This window comes from Bos indicus, chromosome 5, assembly GCF_029378745.1.
Source record: "Bos indicus isolate NIAB-ARS_2022 breed Sahiwal x Tharparkar chromosome 5, NIAB-ARS_B.indTharparkar_mat_pri_1.0, whole genome shotgun sequence".
In the NCBI taxonomy this organism is placed as follows: Eukaryota; Metazoa; Chordata; class Mammalia; order Artiodactyla; family Bovidae; genus Bos; species Bos indicus.
This window is the reverse complement of record NC_091764.1, coordinates 109,612,021-109,630,192: the sequence shown is the minus strand read 5'-3', so window position 1 is coordinate 109,630,192 and position 18,172 is coordinate 109,612,021. Positions and strand designations below refer to the sequence as shown.

Genomic DNA, 18,172 nt, shown 5'->3' with positions numbered 1-18,172 from the left:
CCACTATGGAAACGTACAGTCTTCCTATTCTGATTCCATTACAACTTACTTCCATTATGTTCTAATTAAAAGCTACATTAAATGATACATGGTGTAAAATTTAAAAAAATTAATTCTTCTTCCCACCCAGTAGGAACTCACTGCCAATTTACTCACTAACAAAAAAAGACATTTTTACCTAACCTGGACTCTTCCTTTTCCTGGTTATTTAATTCTGTCCACCCTGCAAGAACCAATTTCTCTCTTTTTGGTGATGCCAAATGGCCTGCAGGATCTCAGTTCCCTGACCAGGGATTGAACCAGGCCCTCAGGAGTGAAAGTGCCAAGTCCTCACCACTGGACCACAAGGGAACTCCCTGCAAGGACCAATTTAAGTCTACTTCACTGACTACTTACGTATCATTGACACTGAACATGTGTATCATTTAACCTGTGCCTCACAGTTCAATACTTAAATATACACTGTCTTGTACCTATGATTTTGTAGTTTATCATCATTAGTCTGACCTGATCACAAACTATTTGAGCTAGTCCCTTGGTCCTAGACTTATGTCAAGTAAAGACTAAAAAAACACACAAATACTTGACATCAACAGCTGTCACTGTCTCTGTGATGAAGACTCAAAGGATTACAACGTATAACCCGACAACCTTGCTGGGAAGAAGGGACACAAGAAAGGAGGCAACAGAATGAAACTTATTAACAGATTCAGAGGGATTTGTAAAAGTTATCAGCATATTTTGAGGCTACCTCAAATATTTTAAAAAGTTAAAAGAAATAAATAAAATGAGTAGTCCTTTACTGGAAGAGAGTAGGAACACAGGCCAACCACATACACAGGCCAGTAACGAGAACATTTACGGTGCCAGCCTGTGACGGAGGAGACCGCAGAGGAGGGACGGCACGAGTAAGACCTCAATCACCAGCTCACGCTCACGAGGGGCTTCACCAACGTCTGGATCACAGAACTTTAGATCTGAAAAGGTCAAGGTTAGTCCACCCATCTCATACGAAGAATATGGGACTTAGTAAATTTAGATGACTTGCCCAGGCACAAATAAATTATACAGAAATCAGATTAGAAAGTAGATATTCTGATAAGAAACATTATTACTAAATTCAAAAACATGATTACAATTTCTGAAGTATAATGAATGAAAAATAAGGAATATATGAATGCTTTATTTGCCATCTGCCTCTTTTAGGAAAATCTGCATGCCTAAAACATATACACATCCCCACACCCATCACACCACTCCCAATTCCACCACCATGCCACAAAGAAAATGACAATAATGTCTTGGTTACCACATGCCTCATCCTGTCAGATTAAAGAAAAGCAGCTGATTAAAGGCATACCTATTCTCATGAGACTAATGTGACGCTAATTACACACGACAAGTTGTCATACTTGATAATAAGCCATGTGGAAAACCTAAACCAGTAAAAAGTCTACTGCTGTCAGGATACAAAAGGCTATTTCTTCAGCTAACCCATGACATAGACAGATTCACTGATTTTCTTTTAATCAACCCCCACTCCACCCTGACTTTGAAAAAAAACAGAGCTATACACAGGACCAATGCTGCATAAATCCTGCACTATAAATCCAGAAAAATATTTCAAAGATAAACAAACTTTATCACACTTAAATCCCACCCACCTCAATGTCAAAGAAAGGGTCAGGTGACTCAGCAACCATCATATTCCAGCCCCGGAATGCACTCAAAATGAGTATCAGATCAACAAGCTTAGAAAAGTTTTATGTATGGCCTAGACCTCTGAGAGCAAGAATGTTTTCTAAATCTATGGTTCCCCAAACTGGGGCACATTAGAAGTACCAAGAGAATATTAAACAATAATGAAGCAATAATTAAAGATACAGATTCCCAGGCCCCATGGAGCACCTGGTTCAGCAGGTGTGGGGCAGTGCTCCATGATCTTTGTTTTGACAGGAATGCAGATGTTCAGACTAGACAAGAAAGTCAAGTGAGCATCCACTCAAAGTCCGGGTTCATAGTACTCAGGATCAAACATCTCCTGTTCCTTATAGAAAGACTCAAGAAGAAACTTAAAAAGCGCACATCCCCAGAAAGAGGGAACTGAACCAGAACCTGGGGTCACACAAGACTGGCCTGAAAGCTGACCTGAGATGGTGATACTCCCCAAACTGACCTATGGAGTCAGTGCAATCCCATCAAAATTCCAACTGCCTCTGGGAATGGACAAGACAGTCCTGAAATTCAAACACAACTGCAAAAGACAGAACATGGTCAAAGCAATTTTGAAAAAGAACAAGGTTGAAGGATTACTCATACTTCACAATTTCAAAACTTACTACAAAGCTGTAAGCAGTCAACATAATGTGGTAATGGTGTAAGAACTGACATATAAACAAGTCGAATCTGAGAGCCAGAAATAAACCCATATATTTAAGGTCAACTGATTTTTGATAAGGGTAAAAAGATATTCAATGAAGAAAACTATAGCCTTTACAACAAATGGCGCTGGAACAACTTGATATTCCCACATAAAAGGATGAATCTGGACCCCACACTTCACATAAGAAAATTAATTCAACAGACTATAAGGTGCTACTATACAGCGCAGGGAACTACACCCAATCTCCTGGGAGAAATCATAATGGAAAAGAACATAAAAAAATAATGTATATATGTGTAACTAACTCACTTTGTTGTACAGCAGAAATTAGCACAACATTGTCAATCAACTAACTTCAATTTTTTAAATTTTTAAAAATTCCTAAATGGTAATAAAAAAATTAATTCAAAATGGATCAAAGATCTAAATTTAAGAGCTAAAAAGTGTAAAGCTCTTAGAAGTAAACCGGTGAAAATGTGTGTGACCCTGGATTAGGCAACTGTTTCTTAGATACAATACCAAAAAACTAGAAATCAAAGAAAACATAAACAAGATTCTATAAAAATTTAGAACTTCTACATGTCCAAGAAAAGACAAAGCACAAAATCGAAGACACCATCTGGAACTATATATATCTCTTTCTCTCTCTCTCTCTCTCTCTCTCTCTCTCTCTTTCTTATAAGGGTCTGCTATAAAGAATTCTAACAATTTAACAACAGAAAGACAAATAACCCAATTTTAAAATGGACAAAGTATATGAATATTTCTCCAATTATACAAATGGCCAGTAAGCACATGAAAAGATGTTCAGCATCTTTAGACATTAAGTGAAAGAAAGTGAAGTCGCTCAGTCGTGTCCAACTCTTTGCGACCCCGTGGACTGTCGCCCACCAGTCTCCTCCATCCATGGGATTCTCCAGGCAAGAATATTGCAAATTAAAAGCACAGAGAGCTATCACTGCACACCACCAGGATAGCTATAAGCAAAAAAATATGGACAACAGGGACTGCTCTAGCAGTCCAGTGGCTAGGGGTCTGTGCTCCCAATGAGGGGGCGTGGGTTCAATCCCGGGTCAGGGAACTAGACACCACATGCCTCAACTCCTGCACTCGGCCAACTAGGGCCCTGTGCTGCCAGATCAGTGAAGAATATTTTAAAACAAACAGCAAATTTGGTAAAGAAGCAGAGAAACGGGAACCCTCATGTACTGCTGGTGGGAATAGTACAGCCGCTTTAGAACACAGCTTAGTAGTTTCTAACAAAGCTAAACATACTCTTACCATAAGACCTAGCAATCATGCTCCTTTGTATTATCCAAGTGAGTTAAAAACTTACATATATACAAAAGCTGCACAGGATGTTTATCAGAGTTTTATATGTAACTGCCCAAACTTGGAAGTAACCAAGATGTTCTTCAATAGGTGAATGGATAAACAAACTGTGGTACATCCACACAATGAAATATTACTCAGCAATAAAAAGAAATGAGCTATCACAAGGAGATACCACTTCTTATTCATTAGGAGAACTGCGACAAAAGGGCAGAAAACAGCAATGTTGGTGAGGGTGTGGTGAAATCAGAACCCCTGTGCACTGCTGACCGGACGGTAAAATAACGCAGCAACTGCGGGGGAAAGGCTGGCACGTCCTCAGAACACTTAAATGTAGGATGGCCCAGCCACTTCACAACTGGCTATCTGCCCAAGAGAACGGCAAGCTGACACTCAGACCATTCATGCACCGATTCCCATCACTGCGTTATTCACCACCGTCAAAGTAGAGATAACCCAATGTCTACCAGCCAGATGAATGGGTAAACAAAACAAGCTTTCTACACACAAGGCAACATGAGTCAGCCTTAAAAAGGAGTAAAAGTCTGAAAAACGCTGCAACACAGGTGACCCTTACAGACACGACGCTAAGCAAAACAAGCTGGACACAATAGGACAGACACTGTGCGATTTCACTCCAATGAGACTCAGAGACCGGAGGAGAACAGTGTGTGCTGAGGGGGGGACGGGTGAGTAGAATGGGGGATTAGTGTTTTAACAGCTGAATGAATATCCAGCCAGCACCACGACGACATGCATTCGACAGTCACATTACTAATTAGCAGACACGAACCTACTCTCCTTCCTAACCTAAGACACGTCTTATTGAATCCCTATTAATGACTACAACATCAAGGTGCTCCGTATTAACACAAGCAAAGTTGAACGTAACAAGTTCTTACTTGGGATCACATACACAAATCAGCGGGACTTCTGCTAGTCAGAATATATATAACGTTGAACTTATTCAACACGAACTAATGGAGTCCAGTCGAGCTGACAACTTCTGGAAAAGCACAGAGTTAACTATTTAAGGAGAAGTTATGTACCCAGCACATGACTCACTGAGGAAAAAATGAAAGCCATTTCATGTGACAGAAATCTTGAGTAATGATAGGGCCACCTTCTTTAGCCTCCTCTTCTCACACCTATTGCTTCATGAACTTGGAACCAAACCCTAACCACACTGCACCACTGCACGCTGCAGAGGCTCTATTTGTAGGAGCACGCGCAGAAGGGAGCTCTCCTCAGGCTTTAGGTAACAAACTGGAGAGCAAGGCAGCAGAGAGAGCGATTAGAGCCCAAGTTTTCCACCCCCCGAAGAGGTTAGCACACACATTTGCATACGATACTGTGTACTTGGGCTTAAGGAAACAATACAAGGATAACAACCAAATTTCAAAACCAAAACAGAAACATCGAAGCAGGTAAACCTCTCAGATCCTACAAGATTTGGGTAGGAAAAAAGTTCTATGCTCAAGCAGAAGGAAAAAAAAAGATTAACACAGGCTTATATAGATGCGTAGGTCTTTACAAACTGAATAAATCACAGGGCTTGAAAAGGCCTGGTTTTTGTGGACCATGAAGTTTGTTACAGTTAAAAAATATTGTGAATAAGTGGAATCTGGGTAGATGGGAACATATGTATGTATTTGAGTAACCAACTCATCTAGTTTGCCCGGGACTTTCCCAGTTTTACTCAAGCCTGGGCAAACTGGACAGCTGGTCACCCTAATGTGCACACAGGGCAGATACATTAATGAGGACAGGAGTCTAGGCTGCAATAATAAAGCGGTGGCTTCAGCAACTTAACCCAAAGGTGCTCCCCTCCTGTGTGCGCCGTATCTAATCTGGGGACTGGAGGCAAGAAGCCTGTGCCCTACAGTGACTCAGCAGCCCCGCCTGAGGGTGGCGGTGCTCTCCGGAGACTGCATCCTCAGGAACACCCCTTCCCCTTGAATCAGCCTACACACACCACAGGCAAGGGAAGCACGGGGAGAAGGCACACTGGCCCTTAAATGCCACAGCCTGGCAGTGACACAGGCCCCGACACCCGAGTTTCACCCGCTGGGACCAGTCTCATGGCCCTGCTTAGATGCAATTTCCTTCATGCCTCAGATAGAAAGGGAAGCAGGTCTGGGGAATCATCAGGAACCACTGTCACAGGAAATCCAGAAAAACATCCACTTCTGCTTCACTGACTATGCAAAAGCCTGTGACTGTGTGGATCACAAGAAACTGGAAAATTCTTAAAGAGATGGGAATACCAGACCACCTTACCTGCCTCCTGAGAAATCTGTATGTAGGTCAAGAAGCAACAGTTAGAACTGGACATGAAACAACAGATGGGTTCAAAATTGGGAAAGGAGTACAACAAGGCTGAATATTGTCACCTGCTTATTTAATATATGCAGAGTAATTCAAGCGAAATCCTGGGCTGGATAAATCACAGGCTGGAATCAAGACTGCTGCGAGAAACATCAACAACCTCAGATATGCAGATAACACGACCCTAAAGGCAAAAAGTATACGAACTAAAGTCTCTTGATGAGGATGAAAGAGGAGAGTGAAAAAGCTGGCTTAAAACTCAACATTTAAAAAACCAAGATCATGGCATCTGGTCCCACCACTTCATGGCAAACAGATAGGGAAAAGTGGAAACACTGACAGATTTTATTTTCTTGGGCTCCAAAATCACTTCGGACAGTGCTGCAGCCATGAAATTAAAGATGCTTGCTCCTTGGAAGGAAAGCTATGACAAACCTAGACAGCGTATTAAAAACCAGAGACATCACTTTACCAACGAAGTTTTGTTGAGTCAAAGCTATTGTTTTTCCAGTAGTCATGTACGGATGTGAAAGCTGGACCATAAAGAAAGCTGAGTGCTTAAGAATGGATGCTTTTGAACTGTGGTGCTGGAGAAGACTCTTGAGAGTCCCTTGGATCAAACCAGTCAATCCTAAAGGATATCAACCCTGAATATTCATTGCAAGGACTGATGCTGAAGCTCCAATACTTTGGCCACCTGATATAAAGAGCCGACTCACTGGAAAAGACTGTGATGCTGGGAAAGACTGAGGGAATGAGGAGAAGATGGGTTAACAGATGATGAGATGGTTAGATGGCATCCCTGACTCAACAGACATGAGTTTGAGCAGCTCCGGGAGGTAGTGAAGGACAGGAAAGCCTAGTGTGCTGAGGTCCACGGGCCTGCAGAGTCAGACACGACTTAGCACCGGAACAACGGTCACGGGGCAACTCAGCTCAAGTGAAAAACTAACAGGACTAAGAATGGCTCACGGACAGTCTAAAGCAACAGCAGCCAGGAGACGCAACAGGTAATGGGGTCTTCTGTGGGGGAGACTGAGGGAAAAAGAGCACCTGTGGGTTCCTGCTGTGAGAGGTAATGTAAGGAAGGGCAGCGTGCTTGTGGCCTTCAAATTACATGATGGAGAACACAGGAAAAGAAGGAGAAAAGTCAGGAGACATTTCTTTCAAATCCTGAGGCAGGATTTAAAGGAAAATGGGAGAATCGTCATAAAACTGTAACAGTTAATAATAGTAGACAAAGAAAGAGGGAAAGAAAGAGGAAGGAAGCAGAGATGAGAGTTAAAGGATGACTCTAATGTTTCAAGCCCGGAGAGCAGGTGGTTAAGACTCTGCATTTCCAATGCAGGGGGTGTGGGTTCAATTCCTGATCTGGGAACTGAGATCCCACCTGCCGCATAGCATGGCCAAAAGAAAGGAAGCAATTATCTGAAAAAAGACCAATTGGTCTGTCTGGGACTTACTCACTTGGCTGAATCTGGGGTGCTGAGGTCAACACTGAAAAATTACTATCCCTGCTATGCTAACTGAGATTCTACTGACAATGACCTCAATCAGGTGTTACATGAAACAAGGGATGGCTTTCACAGCACGTAAACTGGAGGGGTGGGCGGCTGGGAGGGGTGGGCTGCAGGAGCCCCAGCGTCCCTGTGTGTGCCCAGCATGACAACTGAAGGCGAACGTCCTCTGATCGAGCCCTCTCCACGGCTGGCAATGAAATAACTAGGCAGGTGCAGCGGCCACATGACTGCTCGCTCCTTTTTGGTTCTGCAGTTTGACTCTGGACAATTTACAAAGGTAAATAACCGTTAGAGGAGGGGGGAAGCAACATGCAGAACGGCTCTTCACTACCCTCTCTACAAATCATGTGCTGAAAAAAAAAAAAATCATGTGCTGAGTTACCAGACCCACTGCAGGTTGAGCACATGCAGACAGATGGCAGATGCCACCCAGCACCCGTGTACAGGGCGTGTGCCTGCCAAGAGTCAGGTATCGTTCTCCCAGCCTATTTATTATATTGGGAATACTGGGACTTCCTGGCAGTCCAGTGCTTAGGACTCTGCACTTTCAATTTGAGGTCGGCAGGGTGGGGGCAGGTAGATCCAATATAACCAGTAAACCAGTATACAGTATAACCAGTAAAGTTATACTGGTCACTGAAATGATGCAATTGACTGAAAATTACAGATATCACTGAAGTATGATATGTAGTGAGGCTTGCTAAAAGCGAAATTATGTTTTGTGAAGCTGCTTTTGAAAATACGACCTCAAGTTAGGTGTGAGAGAAACAACTGTAAAAGATCAGAGGGGAAAAAATCATGAAAATCTAGAACGTCTCTTCACTGAAACTACAAGTGCTTCTGCGCGCTTTCTCCACTTTAAGCATAAATTTTAAAGTGCACGTAACAGGTATGGAAGTACAGCCTATGGAGAAAGAGGACCTGGAATTCCAACCAGCAGACTCATATTCAGAAGAAAACTGCCTTACCATACAGCAAAATTACCAAGAAAATGTACATTTATTAACATTTTAATTGCAATTTCTTATAACCACCACTTTGTTTAGAATTCCTTCTTGCCTTGACTTCTTCAGTAAAAGCCCTACTACCAGTGTGAGGGACCTGGATAAAAGGGGTCCTATGGTAAACCAAAAACTGTGTCGAAGTCTATCAATGTTTGAAAAGATGGAAACATTCAGACATGCAATAATGGAGACACAATACAGAAACATGTAAACATGATAAAATGGTGGGGAAAAAGATCACCATAATCACTGTAACCACTTATCACAACTATTTGAAAACTTTGCAGTAGTGCTCACTCGTGTCCACTTTTTGTGACCCCATAGACGGCAGCCCGCCAGGCTCCTCCGTCCATGGGATTCTCCAGGCAAGAACACTGGAGTGGGCTGCCATTTCCTTCTCCAGGGATCTTCCTGATCCAGGGGTCAAACCCGTGTCTCTCTAATCTCCTGCATGGCAGGCGGGCTCCTCACTACTAGTGCCACCTGGGAAGCTCTTAACAACTATGTGAACACTGAGCAATATCGGAAGACAACACAAAGTAAGACAGCTGCTGAGTTTGGTGAAATAATAAATTAAATACTTGAAATATTATTTAAATATTTAAACAATAAATAAAATTTTAGTAGGAAAAAAATTTTCTTTTATGGTGTCTTCGAAGCTATTTTGATATAATTTTGTGTAAACAGCTACTGAGCTCAGTGAATTCAAAATATGATTCAATGTTTAAAACACAACACACCCTCGAATTATATGTCAGCATTTACAAGCTCTGTTAAGACATCTCTGGTCATCCCTATAGTTGGAATGGCTACAGGAGCCCATCTTTTCTGAATCACAACAGGAAACTTTCTTGAGCTAAAATAGCAGCAGATAAGAACTACCTCCATAGCTACAGTAAAATCTGTGATGAGAATATTTAAGAAGATGATGTTATATATTAATGAGGAAGACTAATTCAGACTCTAATAAGCTTTGTCTGCCAAGTTAAAATATACACAACTCTACAATACAAAGAATTGTGGTAAAAACTCTCTAAGCCTGAGAGATTAATCCCGTTTAAATCTAACATCCTCACTACTATATAAAGAATAGATAAAGAAGGACCTGCTGTACAGCACAGAGAACTATGCTCAGTTATTTCGTAACAACCTAGAAGATGGAAGAGTCTGAAAAAGAACTGACATGTGTCTATAACCGAATCACTGCTGCACACCTGAAGCTAACACAGTACTGTAAATAAACTACACTTCGATCAAAAAAACTTAATATCCTTGAAAAAACATAATTCTAAGAGCTTGTTATAAACTTCAAAAATAATTATTTAATTCTAATCTATATCCTGTTAAGTAGGAAATCTCTAAAGGCAGATGTAGTTCTATTTATTACATGTATTTAGTATGTTTTTTACCTCTACGAATGGCAATCATTCAAATATTGAGCTCGTGGGCCTCCCTGGTGGTCCAGGGGTTAAGAATCCATGCTTCCACTGCAAGGGGCACAGGTTCAATCCCTGGTTAGGGAACTAAGATCTCTTAAACCAAGTGGTGCAACCAAAAAAAAAAAATCAACTTGTTAAAAAAAAATTAAAAGTCATGCTTCTGGGAATGGATCAGGGGTTGGGAAGGGACCGAGTGAAGGGTTAGTCTTTAAGAGCTGACAGCATTATTCAGACTCACAGCCACGGCTATACAGTGCTCAGACCCACATTTTGGTACACATTAATTATTACTACTTAATTCAACCACAAGCCAAAGACGATACCTTGGGGTGAGGAAGCAGGCTGCTCCTGCAGCTTCTCCTGAGAGAGGAGTCCCAAGTAGCTGAGAACCACGTACTTCGTTTCATAGTGAAATCCTAGAGGCACGGTAGTTGAGGACGCCATGGGGGTGGCCGGCAGAGCTCCGAAAATGTCTACTTACAGATGTACAAAACCTAAAACCAGAAGAGTATTTTTTTAGGGTACAGTTCATTACACGCCAGAATGTCCCGGGTGGCCCATGGCTGGGAATCCACCTTGCAACACAGGGGACTTGGTTCCATCCTGGGCGGGGAACTAAGAGGCCACATGCCTCAGGGGCAACTGAGCTCACAACACAACTAGAGCCCAACTCGAGTCCCTGCGCTGTACCGGAATATCCTGAGTGCCGCAACTGAGACGTGATGCAGTCAAGTAAACACAGAGTTTCTTTTTTAAAGTTTGCTACATGCCAATACATTCTCCCATTAACTCCAATCATTCAACTAATACCAAAATAAACATTTCTCAGACTTATCCTTGGTAATCTTTAAAAAACGTAACTTCAGTTTACTTACAGTAGGAATGCATGTATTCAGATTTCAGGTCAAAAGCACACTTCCCTTTCTATCTCCCCCAGTTACCCTACTTTCACCTGTGTGGCAAGAACAGCAGCTCTGCCCTCTCTTTATGCTGCACCACGCCCCCAGCCAGTACGTCTCATTCTTCTACTATTAAAGCCTTCATATTCCAGCAGGGTCCATGGTGCACAGCTGCAGGTGACATCTCTCGTTTCCTCCACAGCTTCGTGTGCCATACAACTAGTCTGAGCCCGAGCAGTGAGAGAAGCAGCTGTGTGTGCAGTGGGGTGGTGGCGGGTCCTCTCCTTGCAGACTTCCTCTCACCTCCTCTCTGGACTTGAAATGTGACGATGGCAGACACCTCCAGGGGGCAGCACAAGACAGGAGAGACCTGGGCCTCTGAATGACGCTGCAGAGCACAGCCGCTCTGCCCACTTTTACTGCCCGCCTCTGAACTCTTCCTCAAGTCAATTTTATTCTGATTCTCTTCAGGAGGTACTTTAACGTGTACCCTAATCAGTGCGAGTCCAACTCCACTTCTCCACCTGGACCCAACTGTTTTACCTACCACGTACCCCTGTTTTAAAGACCTATTCTTTTGGCAACTTTCAAATATATCATGCAGAATTATATATACTATGTTCACCAGGCTGTAAGTTACAAACTCAGGATTTATTTATATCATAATCAGTTTGTATCTTTTAACTCCTACTATGTATCTTAATAGTCACTGCAAACCAAAGTGTTTTATTAAGGTTTCCAAATAATTGTTTTCTACTTAAAGCAATGATACAGACTATTTTAAGATCTTAAGAAATATCTGATAAAAGAAAAACATTCAGATAACCCATAACAGGAAAAAGAGACAGGGAATGTTGACAAAATATAAGATCTGTACTGCTGCTGCTGCTAAGTTGCTTCAGTCGTGTCCAACTCTGTGTGACCCCATAGACGGCAGCCCACCAGGCTCCCCCGTCCCTGGGATTCTCCAGGCAAGAACACTGGAGTGGGTTGCCATTTCCTACTCCAATGGATGAAAGTGAAAAGTGAAAGTGAAGTCGCTCAGTCTGTCCAACTCTTCGCGACCCCATGGATTGTAGCCCACCAGGCTCCTCCATCCATGGGATTTTCCAGGCAAGAGTACTGGAGTGGGGTGCCATTGTACTAAACTAAGATAAATGAATAAACAACGAAACAAAGTATGGAGAATTTGAAATACACAGAATAAAAGGATGACTATATAAAGAGATTAAAAAGAATGAACATAAAAGTCTGGTTTCAAGGGGAGAAAGGAGTCTGAGAACAGAGACAAAAGGTCTGACAATTCTTGAATTTTGTCACAATGAAAGAGACTTAAGCATGCTTACATTCAGTGAAAGCCAATTAGAAATAAAAAGAGAGCAAGGAATAAATTAGTAAGTAAAGTTCCGAAAGAGAGGAGAACAGAGGAAATCAATAACAAAATTTAACCTTTGAAAAGTCTCAGTTGTTTTTGTTAAGAGGAAAAAAGAAGTACTCATCTTCTGAATAATGCTTTAAATTAAAAAAAAAAAATGAATTTTCTAGAATTTGTTATAATCAAATTTCTTGTATTTATCCAGGCACCCCAATGCAGCACTATTTACAATAACCAAGCCATGGAAGCAACCTAATGTCCACTGACAGAGGAATGGATAAAAATGATGTGGTGTTTACACAGACACACACACACGTGTGCATGCATGGACTGGAATATTACTCAGCCATAAAAAAGAATGAAATAATGCCATTTGCAGCAACACAGATGCACCTAGAGATTACTACACTAAGTGAAATAATTCAGAAAGAGGAAGACTAATGGCATATGACATTACACGTGGAATCTAAAATATGACACAAATGAGCTCGTCTACGAAACAGAAACAGGCTGGCAGTGGCCGAGGGGCGGAGGGAGGGGCGGGCTGGATCGGGACTGTGGGGTTTGCAGATGCGAACTACACTATAATGGATCAACAACAAGGTCCTAGTGTACAGCGCGAGGAAGCATGTTCCCCGTGATAAATCACGATGGAAAAGAATGTGTACGTGTGCACAGCAATCACTCTGATGTACAGCAGAAATTACTGCATAGAACACCTGACTGGTTCAGTTGGGAAAAGAGTACAAGGCTGTATATTGTCACCCTGCTTATTTAACTTCTATGCAGAGTACATCATGTGAAATGCCATGCTGGATGAATCACAAGCTGAAATCAGGATTGCTGGGAGAACTATCAACAACCTCAGATATGCATATACCACTCAAATAGAAGAACTTAAGAGGAATAAAGCCTTTTGATGGGAGTGAAAAAGGAGAGTGAAAAAGCTGGCTTAAAACTCAACATTCAAAAAACTAAGATCATGGCGTTTGGTCCCATCACTTCATGGTAAACGGAAGGGGGAAAAGTGAAAACAGATTTTATTTTCTGGGACTTCAAAATTACTTCGGACGGCGACTGCAGCCATGAAATTAAAAGACACTTGATCCTTGGAAGGAAAGCTGTGATAAACCTAGACAGCATATTAAAAAGCAGAGACATCACTTTGCCGACAAAAGTCCATCTAGTCACAGCTATGTTTTTCTAGTAGTCATGATGGATGTGAAAGCTGGACCATAAACAAGGCTGAGCGCTGAAGAATTAATGCTTTCAAACTGTGGTGCTGGAGAAGACTCTTGAGAATCCCTTGGACTGCAAGGAGAACAAAGCAGTCAATTCTAAAGGAAATCAACCCTGAATGTTCACTGGAAGGACTGATGCTGAAGCTCCAATACTTTGGCCACTTGATGCAAAGAGCCAATTCATTGGAAAAGACCCCGATGCTGGGAAAGATTGAAGGCAAAAGGAGAAGGGGGTGAAGGAGGATGAGACAGTTAGACAGCATCACCTATTCAACGGACATGAATTTGAGCTAACTCCAGGAGATAGTGAAGGACAGGAGCCTGGTGTGCTGCAGTCCATGAGGTCGAAAAGAGCTGGACTGACTTAGCTACTGAACAACAACAGAAATTCCACAATATTGGGAATTCCCTGGTGGTCCAGTGGTTAGGATTTGGCGCTTTCACTGCCCTGGCCCAGGTTCAATCCCTGGTTGGGGAACTAGATCCCACAAGCCACATGGTGTGGGAAGAAAAGAGAAAGAAATTAACACAACATTGTAAATCAACTATACTACAATAAAATGAATTCTTGGAAAAATTCCTTATATTTATCAGAAATCCACATCTCTGAAGACACTTTTAATTACACACCAGCCCAGACGCTACACAGAAAGCATCTAGGATTTTTAATCTAGTGCTCTTCAAATTTCCTTGGAAATCCCAACTGCTTAACCATAAATGCCATAAAGCTGACCAGAGTTGGACATGACTTGGCGACTGAACAACGAATGCCATCTTAGTCATGATTTCATAATTCCCCACCTTCCAAACTCTGCATCCTGTTCACAGTGAAGTCCTCAGCTGTAGCGTACATGTCAGTAGCCATACACCCACACGGCTGATAAATGACTATTACACTTAACGATTCACACTAAGGAAGAAGACGGTCACACACATTTAAGTCATTTCAGTTTAGCACACAGTCTTTAAGCTTCACATGTGTCTCTGACGTCCTAAACACAGCACACCCACAGGTTAAAACATCCGTCCAGCTCCTCTAACTCTGCCTAAGCTGCCAGTTTCAGAGCAGTGGAGCAGCTCGTTCAGGTGATGGCGCAGGCAGACCTCAGAAACACGACTATGTGTCTACAACACGGGGAATACGGCCCATTTTTATAACAGCTGTAAATGGAGTAAACCTTTAAAACCCTGGAATCACTATGCTGTGTAACTGTAACATATAATATCGCACATCAACTTCAATTAAAAAGACATGCTATTTTATGTCCGGTGCACTTGTATTCAGTTACAATTTCTCAAAGGTACTGAGGACATGCCGAGTGCATACTCCACAGCCCCGCTGCTGGATGCTTTGGGAAGAGGGCAGCCACTCCCTCTGCCACACTCTATGCAGACTGAAGTCAGCATGCCGAACCAAGGGCTCCCGCGTTTCTAACACATACCACAAATTCCCCTTGCACGAGACCTCCACTGCTGAAGGACTGTCACAGAAGATGTCACAGAAATCCTCCACACCGGAAGGAAAAAGTAGCAGTCTCAACTTTATTAATGGAGAGACAGAAGTAGACAATTTATCTGCCGAAAATCAGAAGAGCTGGTGAACAGCACAACCAGCTGGCGGAGAGCACTCTCCTCCATTCTGACCTCGCAGGCCTGCTCCCTTCCAACACACACCCGGCAGCGTTCGGGCAGCGTTCGGGCGGGCATGAGAGGACACAAAAGTGAAAACACTCCCACTGATGACAACGGGAAGAAACGGGAGAAAAACAAGGCAAGGTCCCAAATATCAGACGCCCATAGTACCGAAAGAAGCAATTCTGTCAATTTTGAGAATGGGGTGGTGGCGGGGAGGGAGAGGACAGGCTAAAGGAAAAGGAAACACGCTCTGAGCCCAGCAGCTAGTCTTCCTGGAAGCAGGGGCCACGCTCAGGTCCAGTCCGCTACTACCTCATCCACCAGGGGACGTTCCTGTCTGAGACAGCACAAGCCTCTTTCCAATGATGAGAAAGACACAGCCACTTTTACTCTTTACATTCCATCTAGAACACCTAATTCAAATTAGGTGTAAGTATTCTTGGTGTCAAGAAATGATTAAACACAAGAATGATCTTCAATATAAAAACTCCTGTTTTTTGCACAATTCTAACAAGCTACTGAATACAGTTGTATTGCCCAGCCGTTTCTTTCTCTGCCTTACATCTTAAGTTTGCTCGTCTCTCAAGTTACAGGTAGCTGTCAGCCAGATGGATGGCCTGAGGAAGCTCAGGGTAACTTAATCCGTGTTTATACATAGGCAATCCACCTATGTTTATACATAGGTGGGTTTATACAGTGTCAAACCCACAATTTCACAATAAACAGTTTGCTTTCCCTAAAACTGGATTTCTACTATGAAGACCAGTGCAAATGCCAGGACAGCAGTATAGGAATTGGGTATTTTGTATGAAGGGTAGCCAGAATGCCTACAGCAACCATTAGATTCTGCTTTAAAATCTTATGAAAAGCAAACCTGCAGCAATTCAGGTGTCTTGCAGTTGTTTCCCAACCTTGTCTCATCATGACCACCTTGGCTGCTATTACAGACAAACTTCTAACACCAACCTCAGAAATACTGACTTAGAATATCACACCTATATTGTATTTCTTAACCCCACAGAACCCTTAACACAAACACAATTACAATTTAACACGATGTATTATATTATTTTAGGAAGCTTTGTTTTTAAGACCATTTCCTCCCACCAAAATAAAATGGTAACCTTATTATATTGTTAAATACTCCCATATGGAGTTGAGTAGATCTATAACCTCAGTTTGTAAAGAGAAATGTGAGAGTCCACAGACAGTTCAGTTACAAACGAAAACACTGCAGTTTTAAACATTAACAGACTTTCTGATTCCCAGACTCCAGTCCCATTGGTGGTTTGAGTAAAGACTTTTTTTTAAAGCTCCAGAAATGAACATGAACTCCAATAACTTCGTTTTTTTCTTTTTAACTTCATCTTTTTAATCCATACTTTATTAGTTCTTACAGAATTCCAGAACTTTCTCCCAAAGGAAAGTTACATAATCCTAATAAATATTGTGAAACTGCAGAAATTTCACTGGGTCCAACTGAGAAACTCAACTACGCATTTCATTTTAAAATTCAGCAGACACTAAATTATTTTAGTGTACAACTGGAACACACCTAATTGAAGAGGCCAGTTCAATCCCGTGTTAAGAGCCATCCACAAACGTCTCCACGCAGCAGCTGGCAAACGAAGATAATGTGCTTACAGAGTAACGCCTCACTCTCTCTCTCCCCACAAACATCACAGTAAGTAATCAGGCTTCCCATGTATGCGGATAACGTGCATAAAAGGGAGAGGTAACTGTCAGCTTCTCTGCTCCACTCCTAAGTATATGACAGAGAAAAGAAAACACACACTCTCCTGGCAAAAACAAGTTCACATGAATGGTCACGGCAGCAGTATGTAACAGTCAAACTGTGGAAATAATTCCCCATTAACTGATGAATCTGTAAAACGTGGTCTATTCATACGCTGCATATTATGTGGCCATAAAAAGGAATGAATTGCTAATACCTGCTACAACATGGAAATAAAAAAAAAAAGCTAGTCACAAAACCCCACATATTGTATAATTCTGTTCCTATGAAATATCCAGAACTGGCAGATCTACAGAGACAGAACCTAAAACAGATCTGCCTGGGTAGGAGAGTGTGGGGATACAGAATGACTGCTGCCAGGTAGAGAGTTTCTCTTGTGGCTGCTAAAAACTGCAGTGATAGTTCTACAGTCCGTGACTACACACGTGAACGGCTTGATGGTACCTCAATAAAGCTGTTTTAAAAAAAAATCAGCTACTCTGAAAATAGCCCCCTCCCTTCAACCCTGTTAATACGTATTAATTAATAACTCTTGGTGAACACTCATGTGGAATAAGATATGCGTCAAAATCAAGTTTGAAAAACCACGATTTTAACTGTGGCAGGACCACAGTTAAAACTTGCTTTGCATGTCTAAAATGTTTCAGAAAAGAAACATATTCCTAAAACAATCATTATTATTGCAAATCACCCGTCCTAAAAGCTTAGCCGAATAAGATACGAAGTAAATATTGAGTAACTGATGTGCTAACGAGCACCTTTTCTCTACCAAACAGGTTGGACTCAACCACATGTATCCTTCAGCTGAACTCAGCTACGGGGATACAGGACGGCATAAGTAAATTCATCATTTGGGAAAGAAAAAAAAAAAACAACTGAGAATGGTACCTAACCAATCAGAGTAAAAGGATTTCAAAGTCCCTAACGGTCTATTATCAAGCGAAGCAAATTCCACAATGGTTTAAATATTTGCAATTTACGGTGTTTAAGTTTATCCAGCTGCGTATGTGAGGTATCAACAGTTCACTATCAATACAAACACTTGCTTAATTTTCTGGGTGACTGAAGAAAAAAAAAAAGAAGGTACTAGAAGGGTGTGGCAACTCATCCAAGGTCACACAACAAGTCAGGGCATAGACCAGCATTCTGGTTTGGACCAAACCTCCCGGGGAAATCGCACTGACAGTTTCGCAGGACTTGTTTGTTTTGCTCCAAATAGTAAAGTTAAAAAAAAAAAAAAGGAAGGCGGGAGGGGACCGT

The 18,172-nt window shown here is 41.9% G+C and overlaps 1 protein-coding gene and 1 non-coding gene across 10 annotated transcripts in view; one reads left to right on the top strand and one right to left on the bottom strand.

Moving 5' to 3' along the window:
* Positions 1–18,172, bottom strand: part of BCL2L13 (BCL2 like 13) — a 51,179-nt gene that overhangs the window by 32,334 nt on the left and 673 nt on the right. For all 9 annotated transcript variants that reach the window (XR_011566815.1, XR_011566817.1, XR_011566816.1 and 6 more), the window contains exon 2: positions 10,330–10,500. Coding sequence is in view for 6 of the 9 variants with exons in the window: in XM_070790363.1 (XP_070646464.1) it covers positions 10,330–10,450 (121 nt within the window). In the remaining 3 variants the exon portion in view is untranslated. The remainder of the gene's footprint in view (positions 1–10,329; positions 10,501–18,172) is intronic.
* TRNAE-UUC (transfer RNA glutamic acid (anticodon UUC)) lies at positions 13,928–13,999 on the top strand. The gene has a single exon. It is a non-coding gene; the product is annotated as a tRNA-Glu (tRNA).